The sequence below is a fragment of the Protomyctophum bolini genome (assembly GCF_963924005.1).
Source record: "Protomyctophum bolini genome assembly, chromosome: 18".
Lineage (NCBI taxonomy): Eukaryota > Metazoa > Chordata > Actinopteri > Myctophiformes > Myctophidae > Protomyctophum > Protomyctophum bolini.
In genome coordinates this window covers 7,463,592-7,490,817 of record NC_137879.1, presented here as the reverse complement: position 1 = coordinate 7,490,817, position 27,226 = coordinate 7,463,592, and the positions used below count along the sequence as shown (strand labels likewise).

Sequence of the window (27,226 nt, the reverse complement as noted above, 5' to 3'; positions counted from 1 at the left end):
ATAAACACCAGAGAGGCATGCTAATAATATACTAATAATACCATTAGATAGAGACTCCCACTTCTAGCCCAGAGCGACCAATGTGTTCCTCCAGGCTTTCATTTTTTTTTTTGCACCGACGAAAATGAAAGCCTGAGTACCGAGACTAGGTGTTCCCTGTGAAGAGCGTTGCCATTTCTCATTATTAAAACGACTTTGGGCTTGTTTTTCTTTAAAGTCTTTAAAGTGTGTGTTGCGTTTTTTGTGGGCTTAAGTGTAGTTGCTTTAGTTGGGGCTCGTTTTCCAACCAGTTCAAACCAGTGGTTCTCAAATATCGTCATGTCAAGGACCCCCCCCCCCCCCCCCCCCCCCAAAATAGTTCTTTTGAAAATAGCCGATGTAGGCCTGTATATACATTATAGTATGATTTGTAGAAGTATAATCGGTACATTTAAAGTGCTCATGTGTAAACTAAAGTCACTTCTTTTGGGCTTGTTTTCATAGATACCTGGTTGCTTAGTTATTTCTCTCGCAAACCCAAAATCTGGCAACACTGATGAGGTCTGGTGTTCCCTGTGAATCAGGAGGCCGACGGGGAGAGAGAGATGGATAGAGAGAGAGAGAGAGAGAGAGAGAGTGCCTGGTGGATATTAACCCATTCTGAACGGGAACCCATTTTGGTGCTAGCATCATGTTATGCTTTAGCTATTGAAAAATAGCAGATCTACAAGCTCATAGCGCGCCACCGAGTGGCGCGCTACGAGCTTGTAGGTCTGCTATTTTTGAAAAATCGAAGAACGACAGACATTTTTTGGAATCTGATCTCAGGTCAGAATGGGTTCATCAGACCAGTGTGTGTCCCAGTGGAAACCTCATATGAATCTGATCTCAGGTCAGAATGGGTTAAAAAGCCCCAGCATGTTGCTGTCTGCTATACATGAGAGCAGGTTACATCAGTCAGACATCACCCCGGCGGGCGTATCAAGACAAGGAGCAAACACAACATACTGTAGTTACGCTGCAAGCAAACATAACCCGAAGCACTTCAGTTCAGAAGAACCGCAGCCACCACCTGGTTCACAAACAGGGGGCGAAGTCAATCACCACAGCGTTCGGTACGGTAACACGTGTTTGATACCGCTAGGTATCGAGGCCTACCTGCTGTGTGTAGTTCAACAACAACAACAACAGGCTTTGCTTTCATACTGTTTTTGTTTATACCGTAACCAGCCGACTACAGTACCCGCAGCTGTTCAGGTTTTATAGCTCAATCGTTGTTCAAACTAAAGCCTGCCTCACTCCCATTCTAGGCGGGAACCCCTTTTGGTGTTTTAACCCATTCTGACCGGGAACCCCTTTTGGTGTTGGCATCATGTTATGCTTTAGCTATTGAAAAATAGCAGATCTACAAGCTCATAGCGCGCCACCGAGTGGCGCGCTATGAGCTTGTAGGTCTGCTATTTTTTGAAAAATCGAAGAACGACTGACATTTTTTTAGAATCTGATCTCAGTTCAGAATGGGTTAATCAGACCAGTGTGTGTCCTAGTGGAAACCTCGTATGAATCTGATCTCAGGTCAGAATGGGTTAAGCATTTAACTGTTGAAAAATAGCAGATCTACAAGCTCGAGCCACTCGTAGGTCTACTATTTTTGATACCACTGACATAGAAACGTGGGTATTTCAGAAAACTGTCAGAATTTAGAATAGAATACTTTTTTTTTTAGGTCAGGCCTAAATGGGTTAAAAGAAGCATGAGCTCAGTTCGGGGCTCTCCCCAGCTTGGCAGAGGGAGAGGATTACAGTTTAGGCAAAATTGTGCGACGAAGACTTTTTTTTGCTCTATACTGAACCGTCACACTTCTCGATCATATCAAACCGAACCGTACATTCTGTGAAGCGTTGTGAACCCCTATAACACGAGTAAGACGCGCAAACGCGGGAAGCGAACGCAGCTCGTACATATTTGGGTTTTGGACGTATAGCTGCTTTGGGGACTCCTTATATGGTGCCCCTTTTGTGCCCATATATGGAGCTGAGTGGACCTGGCCCCTTTTGTGCCCATATATGGAGCTGAGTGATTACTGATGCAACACACTCCATATTTGGATAGCGGGACAGACAGACAGACACACAGACAGACAGACATGATCTGCTAGGTCTCATAGTAAGTGCTCATTGCGTTCGCAATAAACACAGTGCTGTATATATCGTCTCTGTCATGCTCGAAACGCGTGGATTCGTGCCACGTTTAGACCTCGCAGATCTGCTTTCTTCTGATACTTTGTGTGTGACACCGTAGTAAGTATGATCGAATAGAATGATACACTTTCTTGCTCGATATACCATATCCATCCCAATGCCAAGGAAGAGATAACCGTACAACTAATAAATAACAGCTTTGTGATATTTGAGTTCCACCTTTCTGAGCTGAATCCTTCAACTTTTGTCACAACTTGTAAATCCCTCTTTGAAGCTCTTGTGATCCTCTGAATCTCTGCCTGTCACCTTCAGAAGGTGAAAATTAATAACAGGGTGTTTTTCTTTCTGCTGTATTTTTATTCAGCGTTTCATCTATTTCTTATTTCTTGGCCTTTTTTATGTCCTCAGTGAAAAGACCAGAAGGTACTGTTCTCAATTAACCGCTGCGGCGAAATGTGTGAGCCTTGGAGTCTGACGTCGCCCAAACATTTCCCGTCGTTCAGAGCCGCGCGCGTGGCGACACACAGAGAATACCGCCGCCTCCATTTAACTCCCCGAGCGTTCATTAAGGTGAAACGCTCCCCCGGATTTCGCCGCGTATGATAATATCGGCCATCTGCAAAGACAGCTTTGATAATGGATGATAAGGCGGGCGAGCATTTCTCATGCTTTTTTATTTCCCTGCGTCATCAACGCTTAATCATAATTTGCACAAAGTCGTGCGGAACAATGGCAGGGAGTGTTTTCTTTTTTCCCTTTTAGGGACGTGCGTTTCACCTCAACTAGACTCAGCCTCCCCTCCGATTATCCTCCCCTCTCCTCCCCTCACTAGTGGTGGAAGAAGTACTCAGATATTATTACTTAGTTAGGCCTGTGTTCAAAAATGTTACTGAAGTAAAAGTACAAAGTTATTTGCAAGTTATCCCCCCCCCAGAAGCAAATATGTCAGTTCACTGTGTCAACGTTCACTGTGAAACAATATATATTCAAAGATTTGCACACATTTTCACTATTTTTCAAAAAAATAGCAAGCTTGTAGATCTGCTATTTTTCAACAGCTAAAGTTTAAAACAATAGTTAAAGTGGTTCAAAGCTTTAAGGTGACACAGCTGCGTCCTCTGGTCTAAATGGGTTAAAGTGTGTGTCCGTGTGTGTGTGTGACTGTGTGTGTGTGTGTGTGTGTGTGTGTGTGTGTGTGTTCTGCCTCCTCACCGTGCTGTGCGGCAGGTGAGGGACAACATGGCCGCCACCACCACCCTCATGTATGTTTTACAACCTCTCTCACCATGCCTCTCCTCTCCGTGTTCCCTGTGTGTGTCTCTCCCGGTGTGCCGCGGTGGGCCCTGTGCTGTGCTGCAGGTGAGGGACATGGCCGCCACCACCCTCAGCGGGCTGCTGCAGTGTCAGTTCTTCCCCCTGGACTCCAGTCTGCAGACGCAGCTCCAGACGCTGAGTCAGACCCGCCTGCCCAAGGCCAGGGGAGAGCTGGCCTCCACAGGTGCACCACACACATGCGCACGCACACACACATACTGTATAGACACATGCACACACACACACACACACACACACACTCTCATACACGTGTGAACACACTCACACGGCACACATTTATGCAGATTCACAATAGCAGGCAAACATGTTCCTCTTGCACTCTCATGCTCACTTACACGTACACACACATACACGTACACACACACACACACACACACACACACACACACACACACACACACACAGGGGGGGAAGGCAATCATAGCCATACTTGCCCTATTACCTTTCCTTGTCCTGGGGGAGTTATTAGCCTTGAAATTATCTTCTCCTTCTTTCTCCCTGCGTGCGTGCGTGTGCGTGCATATGTGCATGTGTGTGTGTGCATGTGTGTGTGTGTGTGCGCCTGCGTGCGCGTGTGTGTGTGTGTGCCTGTGTGTGTGCTTATGTTAGACCTGGTGCGGCGCCATGCGGGCGTGTTGGGGCTCAGTGCGTTCATCCTGTCCAGTCCCTACGACGTCCCACAATGGATGCCTCACATCCTGATGGAGCTGAGCGACCACCTCAACGACCCCCAGCCCATAGATGTACGTGCACACACACACACAGGCACACACACGCACACACACACACACACACGCACACACACACACACACACGCACACACACACACACACACACACACACACACACGCACATGTGTGTTGAGCTGGGCACATCATGAGCTGAGCGAACATAATTTCATTGTCCAGTTGAGGAGAAAATTATGTATTTGTCCATAATTGTTGCGTGAGAAGGACATGCGAGGATGTACCGCCCGGTGCAAACGCATTACGGTGATGGCAATCAATACGCTGATAGTTATGGCAAGCAATGCAATGTGTTTCTTTGCTGCACTGTTATCTTTTGTTTTTTTGTACACATAGATGAATTATTGAACTTGCTCTCAAGACTATTGCAGAGGGAAAAATGATAAAAACCCAATACATGAATAAACAGGCAAATACTAAACATGTCATCCCCCATTTAGTGATGTGATTTTCCTCTTGGGTCGGTCGGTCAGTCAGTCAGTCAGTCAGCCAGTGACAACTATTTCAATGTGGTAATAATTGTAAATGATGTCTTCAGGCTATATGTGACTGTCTGCCTGTCTGCCAGATTGCACACAATCCTACCTAACGTTATACTGATAATAGGCTGTTTTGACATTGACAAGATTGACATTAATTATGTTGCCTGTATAAATAAATAAACCCTTAGTGTCATTGTTGATGATCAGTTGTATTTCCAGTTGTATTTTAGTTTCTTTTTTGCTGTCCTTTTGTCAAATGCAAATTGCAATGCTACACCATGAATAGTTTACTATTCGTGGCAATAATAAATGTACTGTAGGACAATTTGTGAATGCATAAATAGATGTAGTATTTATTCATATAGTGGATATATAAAGATGATAGTGACGGTTGTGATGTCTGATGATTGATAGATAGATAGATAGCATACTTTTATTGGCAGTTTACATCAATGAAAACAATAAGGTACACCCGCACACTGTGTATGTGCTCGGTAGAGTATTGTCCTATTTAATGAAGCAACGTTTGGGTCCCTACGGACCTTCCTCAGGCAGGAGGGACCGAAACGTACACAGTGTGCGTGCGGGTGTACCTTATTGCTTTCGTTGATGTCCACTGGCCTATACGCACCTGTGCATACGCCTGAGTTCTAGGTGTGCGAAGGTTTTCTCCTACAATTGGCAGTTTACAAAAATCACATCAATTTAGAAAACGTCAACGTGGACTATATACACAAAAACGCCGTAGCTTGTCTCCATTGTGGTCCACCTTGTGACAGAACAACATACTGTACCGTACAGTACAAACAACCATAATGGCGGTGTGTGTGTGTGTGTGTGTGTGTGTGTGTGCGTGTGTGTGTGTGTGTGTGTCTCCACAGATGACGGTGAAGAAGACGTTGTCGGACTTCAGGCGCACTCACCACGACAACTGGCAGGAACACCGGCAGAGTTTCACCGATGACCAGCTGCTGGTTCTCACCGACCTGCTGGTGTCTCCCTGCTACTACGCCTAGAGACCGACCCCGCGGTCCGGGTTACGCCAACCCGTCATCCCACTGTGGCACATAGAAGGGACGATCACCAACTTGGTTTGAAACCACCCATTTTGGGGCAGCGGTGGCCTACGGGTTAGAGGAGTGCCCTTGTTGCCGGTTCGATTTCCCCGGACGGGCAGGAAATATATGGGTCGGGAAGTGATCATTACTCACCCAACACCGCTGAAGTGCCCTTGAGCAAGGCACTGAACCCCCAACTGCTCCAGTGGAGCTGCTTAGTGGCCAACAGTATAAGACTGTGGTTGTACTGGTCAGCTCCCAGGTTTTAATGTGTGTGTGTGTGTGTGTGTGTGTGGGTGTGGGTGTGGGTGTGTGTGGGTGTGCGCGTGTGTGCGTGCGTCTGTCTGTGTGTTTCTATGTGCAGGGCGTTGCTGAAAATGAGCACTTGTGCTCAGCTACTACCCTGGGTAAATTAAGGGAAAAAATGAAACCGCTGGGGTGCTGGGGGTTCCAAACCCTGTCAGGTGAAAAGAAGCGGCTGGGACTCCTCATGCATAGAAGGAAGCATGTGGGGGGCACGGTGGCACAGTTGGTAGTGCTGTCGCCTCACAGCTAGAAGGTCCTGGGTTCGATTCCCGCTCGGGACGCTGTGGGTGCTGGCGGCGTGTTTTCTCCTCTGCGTCATCAGTGCCCATACCCAAGGCGCGGTTGGCGAAAGGGCCTTTCTGTGTGGAGTTTGCATGTTCTCCCCGTGTCCCCTAGGGTAGGTACCCTCACAAAAAACATGCAGTCAGCAGTAATCCTGGTCTCTAAACTGCCTCCCCCTGGCCAGCCGAGGCGCTTGATGGAGGGGAAAGGAATAACGTGTTCCTGGGATAAAAAGAAAAAAAAGGAGGCATGTGGTCTGTCCGTTGCTCTCCCCAGGTTGGCAGAGCGAGTGTAGCGCCCAGGATTACACTAGACTATTGACACTGGGTGAAAGAAATGGGTTACAAAAAAAAGATATTTAAAAAGAATGTCGGTGTTCAACTATACCAATATTAACTAATGTGATTTTCACTAACTTGCCATCGGCACTAAGATGTGTGAGAAAAACACTCCATCTCCATTATCTGCAGCTGCTGTGCATTTAGAGGTGTTTAATAGTGGAGTGGCAGCATGTCTGCTTGCGTTGTCCCACAGGGTGAGCAAACGGATGGAGATATTTACAAACTAGATCTGTCTCTTTTTCCATGGAGCTGGCAAAACGTTGCTCCTCGCTCCACGCTAGTAGTTACAGTAACTTTATGGGTAGAATGTGGATTGTGATATCAAAGGTAAGCTCACGTTAAATGGAACAAGATGATGTCTGTGATATTGTCACATACGAGAACAGGCACACATAGAGCTGTTGTTTGACGGAGACTTTGATATTATTAACCCATTTTGGGCGGGAACCCCTTTTGGTGTTTCAAGCATTCTGCTATACTTTAGCTATTGAAAAATAGCAGATCTACAAGCTCATAGCGTGCCACCGAGTGGCGCGCTATGAGCTTGTAGATCTGCAGTTTTTGAAAAATCGTAAAATTGCGGCACAAAATCTTTGAATAGGTATATATTCTTTCAGAGCGAACGTATTTTTATTTATTTCGACGTCAACTAAATTGGTTAAATAGACGGTTAATGTTTCACCTTTGGCATTCTGGGGGATATATAAAATATAAAGCCTCCCTGTCTCCGCCCGCCCCCACAGAAGTTTTGGGGGAACTCTATTAGGAGCCCTGCGGCTCCCCAGGCTGCCAGCAGTGGGTTAGCACAGAACATCACAGTTAACTTCTTGTGCCGAGAAAACTTCTAATATTGTTACGGGTATATAAGAAGCCTGCCTCTTGCCTCCATGTTGGCCTTGGATTGAATTCTTCCAGAAAGCAAGACGTGGGTGAACTATAGATATATCTGACCGCCGCGGTTTCAATTATTTGACGTAGGCAGTGTGCTGCTGCGTTTCTTTTTTTCCCCTTCTTTTTTTCTTATCAGGCACGACAACCACCCCCCCCGAATGAGACCACATTCCTCCAGAGATAAGATTCGCTGTGCTGTTGTTTTCAATCCAAAACGTTCGACCGCTATTTTGCCCAAGTCTACCCAGAAGCCTGTCTCTCTTTCAACGTTTCAGTTCTGCGACACAAACCCTCGCTCTGTTTCACACGTCCTGCCGTGTCTGTAAGTGGAAATAAGTACAAAAAAAAACCCCATTAAAATGGAAGTACTATCATGTTTATAATCATCATATAATAATGTTATGGCATACTATAGTGCAATATAAAGACCTTTATCATTCCACAATAATACATTAGTAAGTGGTGCAGTTTTTCTGGGAAAAGACAAAATTGTATGTATTGTATTGTATTGTATTGTATTGTACATTTATACATAAGTCAGTGCTGGGTTTACCATCTGATCAATCTATTGTGTAATTTATAGAAACCTAGTAGTGGAGAATAATGAATGTGGCGTTCTGTTTTTAAAGGCCTGCAAGATGAGTCATTCTCGAGTGTATATATATATATATCTATATATGTTTATATTTATAGCCGGTGGTAGTTTGTTGTACGTGGCATAAAGGACTGGATGAAGAGATCTCTTTAAAGGAACAGAAGCGTAGCGTAGTGCCAAACTGTTCCAGAGCTAGTCTTTGCTGTAGAACTGCTCTTACTGAATAAAGCCAATGAATGCTGCCAATTGGCTACCATGTTCTCTTTGTGTGTGTGTGTGTGTGTGTGTGTGTGTGTGTGTGTGTGTGTGTGTGTGTGTGTGTGTGTGTGTGTGTGTGTGTGTGTGTGCTTGTATTGCTATACTTTGTGTGGGCAAAATGTTCTCACAAACATAGTAGAATTTGAGAAATAAACCATTGTCCTGGTCCTCTCTAGATGGTAGGTACTACTAGGGGAATGAGGCTTACTATTAGGAAACGGCTCCGTTTGGGGTTTAGGATTAGTAACGACGTTATAGGTTAAACCATTGAAACCGCGAGGGCATCCGCGTGTATTTTTTTTTAATTGGCTATTCAAACATAGCTGATGTACAAGGCATCACAGTGCTGCTCTACAAGCTCACAAGGCATCGCAGTGCGATACCTTGTGAGCTTGTAGAGCAGCTACATGCTGCGTGTGAAAGAGAAACAGGAGTGACTTGTATGCATTTTATATTGTTCATGTCCTCAGCATGTTACATGTTATTGACATTCCAACAGGCTCTTCATGTTCAGTATGTTACATGTTTATGACATTCCAACAGGCACATTTAGTTTGACAAAGACCAGAACCAACAGAAATACACATCTATGGCTTTACAGTAGTACCTTAAACCAGGCTTAAAGATAACCCCAAGACTAACCTTTTGCTCTCCGTTACTCACAGCATGTATATATATATATATATATATATATATATATATATAATTGTCACCTTCCTAAGCCAATAATGTGATGCCCAGCAGTGGTTCCCTATGGAGACACGAAGAGTCCCATGCGGGGTGTGGTGGGTGAGTAATCAATAGAGGAAAAACAAAATACATTTCGGGGGTGAACTATGCCTTTAAAACCTTCTTTCCTACTTTCTCAGTACGTTGGATTAGTTGGCCTGTGTCTCTGTGTGTCTGACTACGTGTGGGGCGTTGCCATGGATGTGGTTTATATAATGTAGATGTACTGTTCATACTGTCCTACTATATGAACTTTTTTCTGTTCTATTTGATAATAGCAGAGGCATATATACTGTCCGTTCAAAGTGGTTAAACTGATTTTGATGCTATATTAACTCATGTTGCTGGGGGACCCACTGGAACCCCCTCAAGGACCCCTGGGGGTCCCCGGACCCCACTCTGAGAACCACTGAGCTACAGTATACAATGCAAGGCCCCCCACCACCAAAGTTCAACAAACAAACCCCCTGAAGGATGGCCCTAGCACCTGATAGAGACGTACTGTGTTTGGTGAGCTGGCAGACTACTGAACCCATCAGCGCCCTGTATTTATCACAATCATGCCAAACAAACACTTGATAAATAGGGGCCGAACTTCAAAAACAGCTAAGCTATTCGTTAAATAGTCGTTCCTGGAGGGAGCCCCATCATAATATGGTAATCATATTGCACAGACAACAGAGTCAGGGGACAAAGAAAACATTAGCGGAGGGCGCTCAGCTGACATTATTGCTTCCTCTTATTAGCCCAAATCTTGAATGCGTTTTGGATTAGTTTTGTTTTTTAAGCTTGTCACAATATGAACTTTGAGCTTTTACACATTGGTAGTCTCTGCTCTCCACAGATAGTGAAATGTCATGATTTCATTTTGTTGTTACACTAACAGGAAACAATAAGACTGTCAGCATTGGTAATGGTCGCGGTGTATACTGTTTTAGGGGTGTCCCCTTATAGTGCATTAAAAGTAATTTTGATCTTAGTCGACAAAGACTGTTTAGTTGATTAGTGGGGGGTTTTTGTGCTTTTTTCCCCCCAAGCACATCTCTGGCTGACAAACTTGACATATTTCTTTAATTATGCCCCACAGACTTCACATTCGACACACGCGTTCCACACCCCCGCAGGGAGTGCAGTGCCCGGTATCGAGTCGGTCCAACCCACGGTTCTCCAGAACCACCACAAAAGGCTCTGGGCTCTAAATCCCCTCGCCTGTGCAATTCCCAGCCTCTGCCTCAGCCAATTGATTGCCATGGCAACCCCCACACCTGCCAATTGATTACTTAACCAGTAGACTTTTCACAGTCAGTTAGCACTCTTTGGGCACAGACAGACAGACAGATACAGAGATGTCCATATACAGTATGGGCACAAAAGGGACACAGACAGATAGTTAAAACAGGTGCTATGACAAGTTCACAACAGGTATTTATTCATATGTTCCCAAGTCGCATCGTTCTCAAGTAGGCCGGTGGCCAACGGGGACGTACAGGTCTAGTTTCTTTAATTATGCCAATCTATAACCTTCAGGCTTCAACAGCCAGTAGCAAAATATTGTTCCTTCCTCAACCTCACCAACCTGCTGCAAAAGGCTGGTCTCTGCATGGTTATATGCAGCGAACACAATTGGACAGATTTGTTGATTAACTCACTATTATCTCTTATCTAATTAGGCAGGTCACACAATTAGTAAATAATCGTCATAATCATCAAAATCGTTTAGATGAAGATACATACATTTTCAAATATGAAAAAGCGGAAACAAGCTTACAACGCTATTCATCCCTTTTTAGTCATTTCTTTGTATATTCAAGTTATGTCAATGCAGTGCAATTTTTGATTACGAGTACCAAAAGACAAACAAAAACTTAACTTTTATCCATACGCTCCCAGTTTTCAGTGACATCAACACAATCTTTAATAATTGCAATTATTTGTATGACAATGAATCAATCGTTAGCTGATTTCTTTTTAATGGTGAATGAGACGCAGCCCTGCGATCTAAATCTATTGTCCTGAGATGAGTTGAGGCCGATGAAGACGATGTGTGCGCGCAGTGCCAGTGTTGATTTTGCTATAAATGTTAGGGAGGGACTAGTGGAGATCCTACAACTAAAATAAATGTTGTTTGGTTGTGTTTGTTTGGATGCAAATCAGCCATTACGACGCCATGACTAAAACTAAATCAAAATTTGCTGTCAAAATTAACGTGTGTGCTTATGTGTGTTTAGCCGTTTGGGATGTTATCAGATGATTTAATCTCCGTCATCAGCTCTTATCAAGACCATGCAATGGAGCCTTAATGGAAATTTCTTACATATTGTATTTGGCATGCTGTCTGACTACTACCGGTAACTACGGTCACATTCTCACCTAGTACTTCGGTAGACTCGATGCGAATGGTTTGCCTTCAGTTCACACTGGCTGTCAAGCGCAGCAAGGAAATGAAGCAGGGAATTGTATCAATGTGTTCAATTCATAAAATACACAGTGAAAGCTATGGTATTGAAAAATATACTTTGAGTAACAGTAAGGACTTTTGACGTAAAGTGAGGGTAACGGATGCAGTGTGTCATCGGGGACTGTGTGTGTGTTTCACAATGTTTTGGCTTCGGCGGCAGTCATTTCACTACCGCATTTCCTAGTGGCCTACTCGCGGTAGGCAGTATGTGGGAAACGTCCATATTGCCTTAATTAACTGCGTGGTCTTGATAAGAACATAATTGGTGTTAATCGGTCGATAATGGAAGGCGTGTTAGTTACTACTCCCCGGTCTCCAGCCTCTCTCGAACCAGGGCTTCCAGAGAGAACAGGTGTGCGTCCGAGTCCTCGGGCAGCAGCGTCCGCAGCGCGTCGGCCAGCTCAAACAGGTACTCGGTGTTGCGCCCGCTGGGCCCCGTGGCGCCCACGATCTGGCTGGCGATCTGCTCCAGGGGGGCGGGGCCGAGGTAGTCGGGGTTGTCCTGAGAGCCGATGTAGAGCAGCGCCTGGCCGGGCGGCGGCGGCGTGCCCGGGGGCGGGTCCACGGTGGCGAAGGGCGGATGACGGGGGTGAAAGGTCACGTTGATCACCCGGTAGCCGCCTTTCTCCCGGTGGTCGAGGTAACGCTTCACTTCCTGCTCCTGGCCGGTCGGCAGCTTGTAGGCCACGCCCCAGACACACCCCTGAGAGAGAGAGAGAGAGAGAGAGAGTACTTTTAATTAACAACCTGGGGTCCCGACTCCCAACTTTGGGCATGTGAACTCATTAAGACCTGAGGCCGATTCTACAAAACGCATGTCATTGTCAAGGACCCTGAAAATCATGTTTATTTGGCCTTGGAGCCCCATGTCAAAATATTTTGCTCCAGGGACCCCCAGAAGCAAAGATTTTAGTTAAAAAATCACACCCGTGTGAACTGAGTGGTGCAACTCCCCTCTCTCTCTCTCCCTCTCTCTCTCATTGGCAGGCAACAGTGCAGCACTGTGTCTCTCTCTCTGTTTCTGGCACAACAGCGCCCCTACTGGTACTCAGATAATACTGGTGCTCATTAACGTCACATAGGTTAACGTCACATAGGCGGACACAGGGACACGGACGGACATTGCTGTTCCTTGGAGTGGTTGCACCACTCAAATGTGACTGTACTATGAGCTTGTATATTTGCTATTTTTGAATAGCTGCTAAAGTCTAAAATATGGCTAAAATGACAGATTATTTTTACCAGTTTTAATGGGCTTAAAAAAAACTGAATATAGCCGATCTACAAGCTCAAACTGTTTGGGGGTGGGATTAGGCAGGTTTTCGCCACGCTAAACCATAATACAGTGTACAACGAAGTATACAAACAGTAGCCTGGCTAATAAGCCAGACCGAATCAGCCGTTGGCAAATGATATTAGTCTGGCTTATTAGCCAGGCTATACAAACAGGGGCTTGTGTGGTGAATTAAGCACAGTTCAGGCAGAAAAACCCAACTCCACATAAGAGGATGAGAGACTGTACAGTACACGTTGATGTGTGTATTACCTTTTAGGTGTTAGAATGTGGAACAGTGCCCCAGACAAAACAGGATGAGACAAATTGGAGCTGAGAAGAACTAGTTCAGGCTGCTTAGATACCTCGACAAGGTCCAGTTCAGCAGCTTTATTTTTCATGTTTATTACAAACACAATGAGAGAGGCCACAGCATCCCAAAACCAACAATATACTTAGGGCCGATTCATACTGCTGTTTCGGCGCTGTAGTGCCGAAATGATTTCGGCTCATCAGACATTTTCAGTAGCACCGAAGAGACGACTTTAGGACGGTACCCGCCCCCCCCGAACCTCAAATGACGTCACATTGTAGGCTCTACAGAGCCAAACCGACTTTTATTCGGGCTCTAAAATAGAAGTATGAATCGCCCCTTACTTAAGACTGTCAAAAAGCATTATGTATACACTCCTTATAAATATAATATTTATGTCAGACAGACAGACAGACATCTACTGTATAGTATACTATACAGAAGGTGACATGCACAACATCATAAGAGACATACGAGTAAAAGGATTAAAAAAAAGTACAATAGTGCAATTCTACCTAATCAGCAGCAGGCACTGGCAGCTGAGCCAGTACCTTGCGAAGCCTCCTGGATGTGAGTAACCCGACAACAGCTCTTCACAGGGTCTGTTACAGCCACTACGATGCTGTTATCACACACACACACACACACACACACACACACACACACACACACACACACACACACACACACACACACAAGCAGGCACTGCATAAAATTGTGCCTCAGTCGCCTCAACAACAGACTGCCTCGTAAGTGCAGGGCGGCACACGGAACATAAAGGACATAAATGACTGACACCGTGCCACCTGCCTGGGAACAAACGCCAGCAGCATGGCCTCAGCGTTTTACTGTAGTACATAACACAGGTCGCAGTTAAACTATGAAATTGTGCATTTCCCGTCAGTGAGTATAAGTAATTCAGTCACGCCCCATATTATGTTCCAAAGGGGTTCACAGGAGTTTTTCCTGATGTCATGGGGGGGATTCACACTATAGTCTAGTAGCCAGTCCATAGAGCCCCATTGTGAACCCGGACATGTTGAGTACACCAAGGTTTTATGTTAGAAATGTTTAGTATGGGTCCCCAGCATGTAGAAACTGCCGGATGCTAACTTGTATATGTTGGGCAATTTTCATAATTGGCCATAATAATGTGAGCATAAGTTTTGTAAAAAATTAATTGGGCTTAAAACGGCCATACCCCATCAATTTGTGATGACTGCATTGGCCGTATTCGGGAACAGTTTGAATCAATCAGACTCCGTATGAATTAACATTGTCTCATATAAGCAGGTGTCTCTGTATCGTCTACGACAGTCAGTCAGTCAGTCATATTGGATAGTCTGTTTCTAGCAAAAATTTAACTAATTCAGCATTAGCGTTTTCTCACAGTCAGTTGATTCTTCGTATCCATATGAGTCAAACGGCCAGGATTATTTATTTATTTTTCAAACAAAGTTCTTTATGAGGCGATCTAAAATCCCCCCTATGGGGATTACAATTTATTTGGTGATATATTTTCATATGCCTTCTTCTGCGTCCGAATATTTGGTGCATCACTATAAAAAAAGGGAACGGTTTTGGACGTACAAGGTTTACATCCGACGTCTAAATGGTTATAATAATGACGTGTTGGACTGTAGTATTAACTGCAACACGGTTATGCAATTGTTATGAATTTGTGGTGTACAGTATAGTTCTGCACGAATAATTCTGTTTGTTGCTGCCATCTCCTCTACAGTGCTTTGTAGCAGCATATACAGTAGGCTGCGGTCCTGAGCAGTCAGCAGCCAAACCGCACCTGTCAGAACACTCTCAATTATGGTACAGTGAGTCAGCCGCGCTAAAAGTTTACAGGAACTTTAGGTACCAAAACAAAAAGTGCATTCTTGAGGATGCATTCTGTGTTTATTAATAGAGACTAGGCATGTAACGATATGTCGTATATCGATATTATATCCCGACGATATGTATATATTAAACATTTATATCGATTTTCAAAATCTGTAATCATATTCCATCATATTCACGTGCTTTTGGAGAGAAATGAGACTCCATGCAGTCACTTTCAGTAGTCTGACTGTCTGACACATGCAGGTGATGGTCATTATTGATGCTCATTAATACATCAAGGAAGGCAATTATTTTTCTGCACTGTCAAATAGGTCTACATCTATCCTAAGATGCCATCAAAGAAAAGAGGAAATGTTAACTCGAGCTAGGTTTAAATTAAACATGAAAGCATGTTTACAGTTGTTGCACAGAAATTAAGTAATTTTACATGAAAAGTAATGCTACTTTTGCAATTTAGTTAAACAGAAATTGTGAAAAAAGCTTGGAGGGAAGATGAATCATAAAAAAATTGATTTTTCGGTAATTTGTCTGGAAAATAATTGTGTTGAAAATATCGTGAAATATCGTATCGTGAGTCGAGTGTATCGTTACATGCCTAATAGAGACCGTGTGTGTGTGTGTGTGTGTGTGTGGGGGGGGATTTCCAACATAATCTCTAGTACAGAGAACAGAATTTCACAATCTTCTCACTACAAATCACACAACCTACTGTGCAAGGTCTATGTACATTTGTACAGTATGTAAACAAGCTGTTTGCTCACTCTCTGTCACTCTGCCGGTGTCAATCTTAGCATAGCTTTTATGACATGTTGATAAAGCGTTCGTTCAAGCAATCAATCAATCAAAAGTGACCTCACTTCAGTAACAAACATTGTTTGATTGACATATGAAGCTATGAGTGTCTCGCTATACCTGATGACAGTTTCAACAACCTCTGAAGGATAAATATAAATGTGTGTGTGCGTGTGTGTGTGTGTGTGTGTGTGCGTGTGTGCATGTGTGCGTGCGTGTGTGCATGTGCGCGTGTGAGTGTGTAACAGAATGAGATCGAGAAGCCATTGTGTTTCATCCGTCCACTTATGCAATTTGAACACCCAATTTCCTTAATAAAGCTTCTGCCAATCAAAATAGCTGTATTCCAGAAACGGTCGCAAAGCAGCGCCCGGATCTCGGCCAATTACAAATCATTTGGGGACACGTCGCACGGCCACACAAAAAATTAATCTCAAACAGAGACAGGGTGAAGGAATATCTGAGGGGTGGACAGACATCATCACTGAACAACGCACTGTCGCTCCATGTTTCAATCAGGACAGACTGATTGAAACACACTCCTTTTAACCCATTTAGGCCTGACGTCCATATTTTAAAAATGTCTTTTTAAAATGTATTTTTTTTCCTGAAACACCTCATGTTTTCTATATCAGTGGTGCTCAATATTTCATGTCAAGGACCACAAAAATTGTAATTGGCCGCCGACCCCCCATCTGTAAATACGTTGTTCCAGGGGACCTCTCCAGAAGCAAAAGATTTGAGTTAAAAACTGAAACTCTGAAAGAATATTCAAAGATTTGAGGCACATTTTCACGATTTCTCAAAAATAGCAGACCTATACAAGAGCTTGTAGAGCTGCTATTTTCCCAATAGTGCTTCAAACACCAAATGGGGTTCCTGCCCAAAATGGGTTAATGACTTTTTTCCTCGCTGCGCTGCGCTGCCCGGCTCACGTCTCTGTATGCCAGCCTGGGTTGTATGTACCTATAAGGACCTTTAGGCAGGGCTGCCTCACGCCTCTATATGCCTAGTCTACTCAAGACGTCAGGGGGCGCTGTTTTCCCCCGAATATGTGACGATGGGATTCTCAGATTGCTGTAATAGCCAGGCTGGGTTGTAACTACAACTAGGACCTTTAGGGTACAGACAGTCACAAATGCATGGCAGCTATTGGCCTTTTGCATGTGTGCCTCCCCCATTCCATCCGGTCAGGGCCTTTAAAAGACCCATTAAAAGCAGGAAAGAATCTGTGTAATTTTAGCTATAGAATGATTTTAGCTATATACATACATACAGTATAGCATAACATAAATATAGCAACATACGTTTTTCAGAAAACTCTTAGGATTTAGAATAGTGGTTTCTTCTCGTACCCTGACACAAAACATTTCAGATGGGGGGGGGGGGGGGGGGTCCAGGGCTAAATACATATCATTTCGGTGGTCCTTGACACGAAGAAAATGTTTGAGAACTACTGATTTAGACTGCTCCCCACCCCTAGAAACAACTATGCCTGTTTAGTACAGTCAAACCAAGCTTATACAAATCGGGTCCCATCCAACCAACCATATAACTGGGGTGCAGAGTAGAGACAAATATTCATTATTCAACTCCAATAATTTCATTTTTCATTCAACTTGAATGTGTGAATGTGTCACTGCGACCCCATTAAAACAGCTAGTGAGCCAGTCATGCCGGCCCATAATACACAGGCACACACACACACACACACGCGCACACACACACACACACACACACACACACACACACGCACACACACACACAATCAGTCGGTCCACATTCGGAGCGTTAATTGCGTTGCTCTCACGGTCGCGGTGACTTTCTATCATTTCACCGCAGTCCACTTGTTGAGGACCAACTGCTATAGTCACTTCAGTTGGCTGGAGTAGATTGTGATAAAATCCTATGTATTGAATCGAGAATCATTTTGAATCGAGAATCGTTTTGAATCTGGAAAAGAAAAAAATGCTTTTGAAAAATCGTTTGGATCGAATCGTGACCCCAAAAATTGGAATCGAATCGTACGTGGGACAGCCAAAGGTTCACAGCCCTAGTTATAACTTATGGTCTACATAACTGTATGCTTGTTGGAGAGTGCACGTTCTCTTCTGAGACTAAATAAACCCATGACTACCGTAGCATTCATTCTAATTTCTCAATATAATAAATAAGTTTCACACAGGTTGCGTTGACTGAACTGAACTATTAAACGCCGGACGTGTCTCATCTGTTTCTAATTGGGATAATTCCTTGTTCTAGTCCTTAAACAAAAAGAGAAGAAAGACTCCTGAATTGTGTGAAGCCTGGCTGTGCGCCTTAAAAAAAAGCCAGTCAATCAGGCCCATTTGTTATTTTGTTCTTCTGTCTTGCGGTGAGTTGGAGGCTTATTCCTCGTTTAAACTTTCACAACAAAGGAGAAGAAAAGAGTGCTGTATTACCGTGTGTAAAGTTGGCTGTCAGCCTTGGGGAAAAAAAAGAAGAAAAAAACAGTAAAGCAAGCAGAATGATATTTGCTGTTTTACAGTGAGTCTGAGGCCAACGGACATGGCAGCAAGAGATACTTACTGTCCAAGCCATCGCGTAACAAAAATAGCTGATTCCCAATACGTTACGAGCTTACAGTACATCATTTAGATCGGCTATATTTGGCACATTTGTGTGCAGCAACGTATATAAATCAGGCTTTAACCCATTTTGACCTGAGATCAGATTCTAAAAATGTCTTCTACATCCTGACAGTTTTCTGAAAAAGCTATGTTTCTATGTCAGTCGTTCTTCGATTTTTCAAAAATAGCAGACCTACAAGCTCGTAGTTGTAGATCTGCTATTTTTCAATAGCTTTAAAGCATAACATAATGCTATAACACCAAAAGGGGTTCCCGCCCAGAATGGATTAATCTGAAAGAAAAGAGGATGAAAGGATTGAACAATGGTACCCTGGTTTAATTGTGTGACAGCAATGATGTAATTAACCTGCAATCCCAGTAGTATTAAAGTGTTTTTTACCTCTTTTAGTTGCAGATGAGTAGTTCTCTACATAGAATGTGGTAGTGGGTGGGTGGGCGGGGCCCACTCAAACACATCAAATCAAATCATACTTGTTATCCTTGACAAGCTTCAGCTACTTGATAATGAGTTTATACTGTACTTAGAATCAGGGATGTTGAAGATAGAATGCAGTGACCCCCCCCCCCATAAAACATGATCGTCATGTACTATGATTAGCTGCGCACCCGGTGTGTTCCATTTGTACACTGTGTACACTCTCAGAGCATAAGGGTCCATTTGGTTACAAACTATCATTTATCTGGGGACACCCTGGAGCTCCCTCAAGGACCCCTGTCCCCTGGGGGTCCCGGAGTCCGGACCCCACCTTGGGAACCATCTGCACTATACCACCACACAGCTCTCAACCAGTTATTTGCCTTTGTCAGAAATGGCTCTCTGAATTCTTGTCATTGAGGTTACTGTAGAGACTACAGTAGGTATACTGTACCATGTCAAATACTCTATGAGGCTCTGTATTAAAGCTGGTACAGCGTGAGCTCATCTGGTGTGATAAGATCTGTGGGCTTAAGCCAGTATTCACCTGAACTGAACTGTGTGTTCGACTCCCGAACCTGGCGGCCATTGCCGCGTGTCACTCCCCATCTCTCTCCCCGGTCTCTTTCCTGTCTGACTACTGTTCCCAAAACATGCAGAACAGTAGCTCTCCACTCCAGGAACACAGTTGGTGGCCTAGAGTCCCAAACGTTTTAGCTTGTGACCCAAAAGAGAAATTAAGATATTGGCCCGGTACCCAGACTAATGAAAATAGCAAATCTACAAGCTCACAACGGGAGGGAAGTGTTCCATGATGGGAGGCAAAGTCAACTCTGTCTCTCACTTACAACGCAGCCATTGTTCTTCTCGGCCCAGCCTTCTGCATGTTTAAAGTAAACACACTAACTAACATGTAACCCACGTCTTGACTCTTTTCTCTCGGTTCCTAGGACCTGACTTATATACTGTATATGTGTATACTGTATATATATGCAGTGTATACACACGTTTCATAGCATAAATGTCGTTGGTCAAATTTACATTTCTGCCTAACTATACTCTCCTCACACTGCAGCTTCATTGTGCCTTATTTGCCTATGTCCTCAGCCTATCAGAATGCTTGTTACATTCTAAAATCACTTTCTGCCCAAGTCATTTAAATTAAGTCTACTTTATGACTTAGGCTGATTTTTTGGGGGGCGGGAACCCCTTTTGGTGTTAGCATTACGTTATGCTTTAGCTATTGAAAAATAGCAGATCTACAAGCTCATAGCGTGCCACCGAGTGGCACGCTACGAGCTTGTAGGCCTGCTATTTTCTTTTATCGAAGAACGACTGACATAGAAACATAGCTTTTTCAGAAAACTGTCATTTTCAAACAGACATTTTTAGGGGTCGGGTCAAATTGGGTTAACAACATAGCAAGCATTCTCATAGGCTGAGGCAGGGTGAATCAGGGTGAACCAGCATTGTTACAGAGTTATAGACAGAAATACATGAAGGCAGATAAACATGACTTAGGCTAAATTTGTCCTGGTTTTGATTCCCTATAAGTAGATAAACTTGAATACGCAATTATGCTACAAGGCTAACAATATTGATCTTTGGCGCTCTCTTCAGCTAATCTGCATTTTGGTTTGTTTTCCCTTCAGCTATTTTGTGGCACAAGGCAAAGCACAGTTATGATTATTATGTGCATATATTAACAGGTGCTTAATTAGTGAACAACACATCACCTCAGGCTCCTCCACTAGGGTCACCACACGGCCAGGCTGTGGAGACAGACAGACAGACAGACAGACAGACAGACAGACAGACAGACAGACAGACAGACAGACAGACAGACAGACAGTCATTTAGTCATTTATTTTACACTGACTGAGCTACAAAGTATAGGAGAGAGAGACAGAGACAGAGAGAGGGCAGATGGTGGTATATTAGCTTTTCAAGCCAGTAAACTTGACATTGTTCCAAACAGTCGGCACCTGCACAGTTACCTCATATCTCCAATTCTCCATGTCGTCAACTTTTTACCCCCCAGGCCATAACAAACAATGTATGCCCTACTTGGCTACTTCATCACTTCAAGGCGAGTGTCACACAAACCTATAGTGAAAATAGCAGTATATGTAGCCTATATACCGGCTGAGTACAATATGTATTATATGTTGAGGTACTTTTACTTTACTGGAGTATTTCCAATGTTCTATACTTTTACTTCTACTCCATCTCAAGAGGCAAATGTTACAAATATTACTAATATAACATTAACCACTTCAGTTCAGACCTATAGGCTACTTGAGCTTGGTAGATCAAAATAAAACATAGTAAAATAAAATGCCTTGGGGATATTGTGCATTTGAGTACTTTAAAATATAGTATAACTATAGAGTATTCTAAAATGCAGTATTATTGATACTTTTACTGTAAGTAAAAAGTGAACTCGTACTTTTTCCACCATGCAATCTTTTTTTTTTAAAGGAACTGTTTTTGGACATACAAGGTTTCCACCCGACAGACAGCAACACCACTTATACCCTGGTATACAGTACAGCGCAGCACCGGGGCCGGCCGTTGTGGGGGGTGTTGGGCCATATGGACAGTCATGCAGTACAGTACTCACCTTCCCCGGGACCCCTCGGTGGTCCGTGCTGCCCTGCCAGAACCTGCGACTGAAGCCTTTTATGTAACCGATCCGCTTCTCCTCGTAGGGAAAGTCCACCTTCCATATGAGAGAGCCGTATCCAAACACCCACATGACTTCTGTCACTGTCTCAGTCACAAAGCTACAAGGGTAAGTAAGTGACAAGTGACAACTATAACTGCTTCACAACAGTACAGGCTGTACTTCTACCACAAGAAAAGTGCTAATTTATAATAACGGACTACATTTATAATGTATAGAACAGCTGCTACGAATCCTATTTGCTCTGACACTCATGTTTATACCTGCGGCGCGCTACAGTTACAGTAATCTGTTAAAATATGTGAATAATACTGGTCGATTTACTGAATGGCTCGCAGCTGGTGCCAAATGCTTCCGTCCGATGACGTTGACGTAAATACAGGAACCTCGACTCCACCCACCCACCTCTCCAAAGAGTACCAATCCCATAGCCCGGAGAGACGGTCGTGCTGTGATTGGTTAAGAGAGAGAACTGAGGGCTTATGGTGGTTGCCACGACAACCAGTTCGTTTCACCTGGGCTATGGGATTGGCATTCGCCATACATATCCTGACAGCAGGGGGTGCAGACCTTCCACAGTCATAATATCACCCTCGCTGTTTGTAAACTTTTTTTTTTTTTTTTACAGTCTATGGTGTAAACACTAAACAGTGTTTTGTGTGTATGTCCGCCGTTCAAGCACACATTTAGGGTTAGAAAAATATGACATTTTGACAGTCTGAGCTGAACATGCACAACACAAAAGCAACAAAGCAGTGGAGCCTTTTTACCGTCTGTGGTTCTCATCAAACATTTCCATGTCAAGGTAAGGATCCCCGGCCTAAACTAGTGATAATGTATTTGGTCACAATTGTGAATTTCAAGATTTCAATGTTCTCCAAAATGACAAATGAGCAGATATCGAAGCTCACAATTCTTGAAGTTCACCTATTTTTGAATAGGTGAAGTAAATACACCTATACACTAAATACGCCTGCGGCCTACACACAAGTTGACAACTATACCACCATGTGTAGGCCTACCACTACCACACCACGGCACGTATACATTACACGTAGCCTATACCTAGCCCCTCTCGGAACCCTCCATAAAGCTTTTATGAAATTTGGATGATCGCTTTATGTAGGGTTCCTCGACATTACAAAATTTTCTAATGCAATTGTTGGAACGCGGATATAAACAAACTCCTCGTTTAGTCTGTCTGCGCGGTATTACTACATTTTTTCCTGTTATGGTTTCCGAATGTGCGAACTATAAGTACCTATACATACCTCTGAGAATATCTCCTGTGTCGCGGAAGCCGTTAAGTATTTTTAATCCATGTTTGATTAAAAATGTCGCTTTGATTTCCTCTTGTTTATTTACCGTTTATTGTACCGCCTCCCGATGTGCGGTTGGCTTTGCCGGCTAACGTCATAGCTATAGCACCACTAGCTAGCCAGATAGGCGGTACAATGAGGTGTCAATAAACAAGGTAGGAAGAAGCGACATTTTTAATCAAACATAGATTAAAAATACTTAACGGCTTCCGCGGCACAGGAGAATTCGCAGCGGTATTTATAGGTACTTATAGTTCACACATTCAGAATAACTCAAACAAACAGAAGCCCTCAAACGGCGCCGCAACGACGTATCCGACGTATTTATGTTTATTTCTGTTCGGTACCAGGTGGCACCCGACCGTGGAATAGGACCCAATGGGGTAAAGTCTACCAAATGCCAGAACTTTAGTACCATTTGGGTTCTGCTTGTGGGGCTAGCCTATACCTAGCCCAAACATTTAGACTCCCGTAGAGTTTTTTTCGTCAGAGTCGAAAAAAACCTCTACGAGAGTCTAAATGTTTGGGCTAGCCTATACCAGTGGTTCCACTTCCCAAACGTTTTCATTTCTGGGACCCCCAATTTATATTGTAAAATCAATGTTATTTTAACTCTGGGAGTGTACAAATGAAACCCTAACGGGTCCATTTGGTTCCATTTGTACACTGTGTACACTCTCAGAGTTACAGACCCATAAGGGTCCATTTGGTTCCAAACTATCATTTAGCTGGGGACACCCTGGAACTCCCTCAAGGACCCCTGTCCCCTGGGAACCATCTGCACTATACCACCACACAGCTCTCAACCTGTTATTTGCCTTTGTCAGAAATGGCTCTCTGAATTCTTGTCATTGATGTTACTGTATAGTAGGTATACTGTACCATGTCAAATACTCTTATGAGGCTCTGTATTAAAGCTGGTACAGCTTGAGCTCATCTGGTGTGATAAGATATGTGCTTTTTTTGCAGTGCCAGTGTAACTCTTATAAGACAGATTCAACTCCACTTAACGATGAAGGCCATCTTAGATACCTTTTTAAATGCTACTATACTGTACTGTATAGTCTAAACCCTATAGTGTCCAGGGTCTTTAAATATCATATTTCATGTGCAGATTTCTGCTGGCATTTATTTCTTTACGTTTGGTGTTCTAACCCGACATCTGGAATTCATAATCATAAGGGCTATTTCTGTCAAAGTATTAAAAAAAAAAAAAAAAAACTTCAAATAGCTAATGTATTAGGATGTTGAAGGTGGTAGTGGATGGATACCTGTACATAATAGTGGATTGTAACTAAGTACATTTGCTCAACTACTGTACTTAAAGGGATATTTCACTTTAAAAAAAGATGTGGTCATTGTATCGTCCTATACTCTGGCTTATGGGAACACCCCAGAGTCAGTATTGATATATCTAATATTAATTTTAGACGCCCGCTCCCAATTCTTTCAGAAGAGTATTTCTACATTGCAGTATTGATACTTTTCCTTATAAGTAAAACGTTTTGAGTACTTTCTCTACCACTGCGGCAGTATATAGGCTACTATATCCAGCATTGCCTTGGTAACCAACCAATGGTTTTTCTGAGCCATGTGTGTGTGGCCAATAAAACCAATGGTTTTTCTGAGCCATGTGTGTGTGTGGCCAATAAAACCAATGGTTTCTGAGCCATGCGTGTGGCCCCATAGGTCAGGAAGTCGATCTCCTGTTTTCCTTGATGTACAACAGACCAAGCACACCCCCTGGACATGACTCTATGTCGCAGGGAAGCTTACCCCCAGATGCTGAGTGCCAAGTGGGGAGGTATTGGATACCATTATTGCCTTTGGTATAACTAGCCGGGGATTGAACCCACGACCTCTCTTGTCTTAGGGCGGACACTCTAACCACCAGGCCACTTTTGAGCAATGTTGCCAGATTCTGTTGAGAGAAATAATGCAACGAGGTCTTGAGGAAAACAAGTCCAAAATAAGCCACTATTATTATGCCACATGTCAGAGCACTTTAAAAGGATCCCTGGCTAATAAGAAAAATATGCCTTAAAACATTATATTTGCCCTTCACAACTAAAATAAAAACACCTTAAATATTGTACTTTTTTCATAAATAGATAATCTTTCACTCAATAGGAGCTGCTCCTGTCACAAGTTGATGATGTCATATGGCCATGTGGTCTAGCCCTATGGAATGTATGGAGAGCATATTCTAATAAAAAAACAACTTTATGCTTCCTAAGAATAATATGAGCATCAAAGCAATATTTTAAATACTATTTTGTATTTGTATTACATATATTCTATACCGCTGACATCATCAACTTGCGAGTCCGACAGGAGCAGTTTACTTTTTGAGTGAAAAAGTACAAAGTGTTTTTAATTTTAGTTATAGAGGGCAAGTATAATGTTTTAAGGCATATTTGTCACATTAGCCAGGGTTCCTTTTAAACATATATATACTGTATATTGGCTATTTGAAAATCGCTGATCTACGAGCTCACAACGCGCTGTGATGTGACATGTCATTTGCATGTAGATCTGATATCCCCCCCCTCCCCGCTCCCCCCCAATTTTCTTTTAATAATCTTGAAATAATGTGTGGAATCTTTGGGAAAACAACTCAAATCTGGTGTCAAACTCCATGGCACAAAACATTTTAAGATGGGGACAAAAATACATATTCATTTGGGGGGTCCGCGACATTAAAATATTTGACAACCACTAATTGGAAGCAAGCCCAAATACCGGTAAAATGCAACCGGCAACTACCAATATTGTACAAGCCATTTTACAGAAAAGACAAGCTCAACGTCTCTTATAATTATAATATAAGTGGATATGAAAGACCCATCTCAGCCAAAATATCCCATAACAATGTCCGGGGAACAGAACTGTTCCTTTTCCTGAGACTACTTTTACTTTAATTAAAAGGTAAAGATGCAGTGGTTATAATTGGGTCAAGGATATTTGCTTTCGTGAGCAATGGTGTACAAGATTGGTAATAAATTGGTCAAATCATGATAAGTAACTCATTTTCAGACCATCTGGGGGAAATAAATAAATACATCTGGGGAGAGTTCACCCCCCACCCACGCAATTCTAGCCTACCTAAAGATAAAACCCACCCGCTGCTTATGTGGATATGCCATGGCAGCACTGTCACTGAGCTGGTGCATCTACTGTAGCACCAGTAAGACACCCTAGGGCGAGAAGCAACCTCGCCCTTTAGGGCGAGAAGCAACCTCACCCTTTAGGGTGAGAAGCAACCTCGCCCTTTAGGTCGAGGTTGTGAGTGTGCACGCATCCGCCTGGGTGACGGCAGACAGCTGGGCAAGCGCTGGCGCTTTGGCATGTATGGGGGGGGTCAGATCAACATATGGAATCAATTAAATCTGGCGTGAAGGATTGACAAGTTTGACAACCATATATGGAAGCGTGACGGACATATCCACTGACAAGTTTTGCGTGTTTGCATAGTAATAATCTGTGACGTATGGTCGCAATTTCACTATCTATTCTATATTGTGTATAAGCAGCATTTGCCAGGTGAATAGTGCACTGAAGGGTCTGCAAACATTTCAGACGTGGACTTGATAAGATATTGTATCAATTAAGATTAAGACATGCTAAATAGACAATGGCATGGTGTCTGTCTGGCTGTCATATTTTCCTTTAAAGAAACTGTAGTGTGTGATTGTAGTGTGGAGTGGAATAATTTAACTGCAGATATTGAATTAAGCTAAAAAATAATCTGTTTGCTTTTGCTTTTGCTTGTTTGTTTTCTATTGATTTCTTCGTTAGAAGATACTATTATTATTGCCGTTATTGTGCAATTATTAGCGGGAGAGTAAATCGATACAAGAATAAAATAAGAAATAGAAAACTATTAAATGAGATGAAAAATGTATGGATGGAGACGGCTTCAAGAGGGGGGTTGGAAATATGCGTTGTTACTAGGCTACTTTTTCTGCCTTTTCCCCGTCTTTGCAATAATGTGATGATATTGGCATAGAAAAAAATTCTAAGAAAAATGAATACGAGACAAGGGGAATTGTATCCTGGAACGTGTTGTTTCTAATAAACGCAAATAAATGTATATTTCTCTCATTTCCTCTTTGTGAGAGAAATGAAAGATGTCATGAATTGTGGAAGCTGTATTGCTGACAGCATTTATTTTTTCTTAAAAAAGGAACGGTTTTGGACCTACAAGGTTTCCACCTGACAGTGACGATGTATTTATAAACGGATAATGGAGTTTATACATTTTAAATCAAATCCCAACCTAA

At 43.1% G+C, this 27,226-nt stretch overlaps 2 protein-coding genes across 2 annotated transcripts in view; one reads left to right on the top strand and one right to left on the bottom strand.

Annotated features, from left to right (window-relative positions):
• Window positions 1-5,800, top strand: part of LOC308332850 (proteasome activator complex subunit 4B-like) — an 87,672-nt gene extending 81,872 nt beyond the window's left edge. Inside the window, exons 45-47 of the mRNA XM_080788966.1 lie at window positions 3,540-3,678; window positions 4,125-4,258; window positions 5,625-5,800. Of these exons, the coding sequence (XP_080645092.1) occupies window positions 3,540-3,678; window positions 4,125-4,258; window positions 5,625-5,759 (408 nt within the window). The 3' untranslated portion in view covers window positions 5,760-5,800. The remainder of the gene's footprint in view (window positions 1-3,539; window positions 3,679-4,124; window positions 4,259-5,624) is intronic.
• A 5,289-nt stretch (window positions 5,801-11,089) lies between these two features.
• Window positions 11,090-21,973, bottom strand: chac2 (ChaC, cation transport regulator homolog 2 (E. coli)). The gene is made up of 3 exons (XM_080788521.1): window positions 21,562-21,973; window positions 20,675-20,710; window positions 11,090-12,364 (listed from the first exon to the last, which is right to left on the bottom strand). Exons 1-3 carry the CDS (start codon window positions 21,694-21,696, stop codon window positions 11,963-11,965), a joined length of 573 nt encoding a protein of 190 aa, XP_080644647.1. The 5' UTR covers window positions 21,697-21,973; the 3' UTR covers window positions 11,090-11,962.
• Between the last annotated feature and the right edge of the window lie 5,253 nt (window positions 21,974-27,226).

Bases quoted from the DNA above. Each gene is read 5' to 3' on its own strand.
- chac2 (XM_080788521.1), bottom strand. From the start codon at position 21,696: ATGTGGGTGTTTGGATACGGCTCTCTCATATGGAAGGTGGACTTTCCC. The intron at 20,711-21,561 runs GTGAGTACTGTA...CTGTCTCCACAG, and splicing joins ACCGAGGGGTCCCGGGGAAG to CCTGGCCGTGTGGTGACCCT. The intron at 12,365-20,674 runs GTGATGTGTTGT...TCTCTCTCTCAG, and splicing joins CCCTAGTGGAGGAGCCTGAG to GGGTGTGTCTGGGGCGTGGC.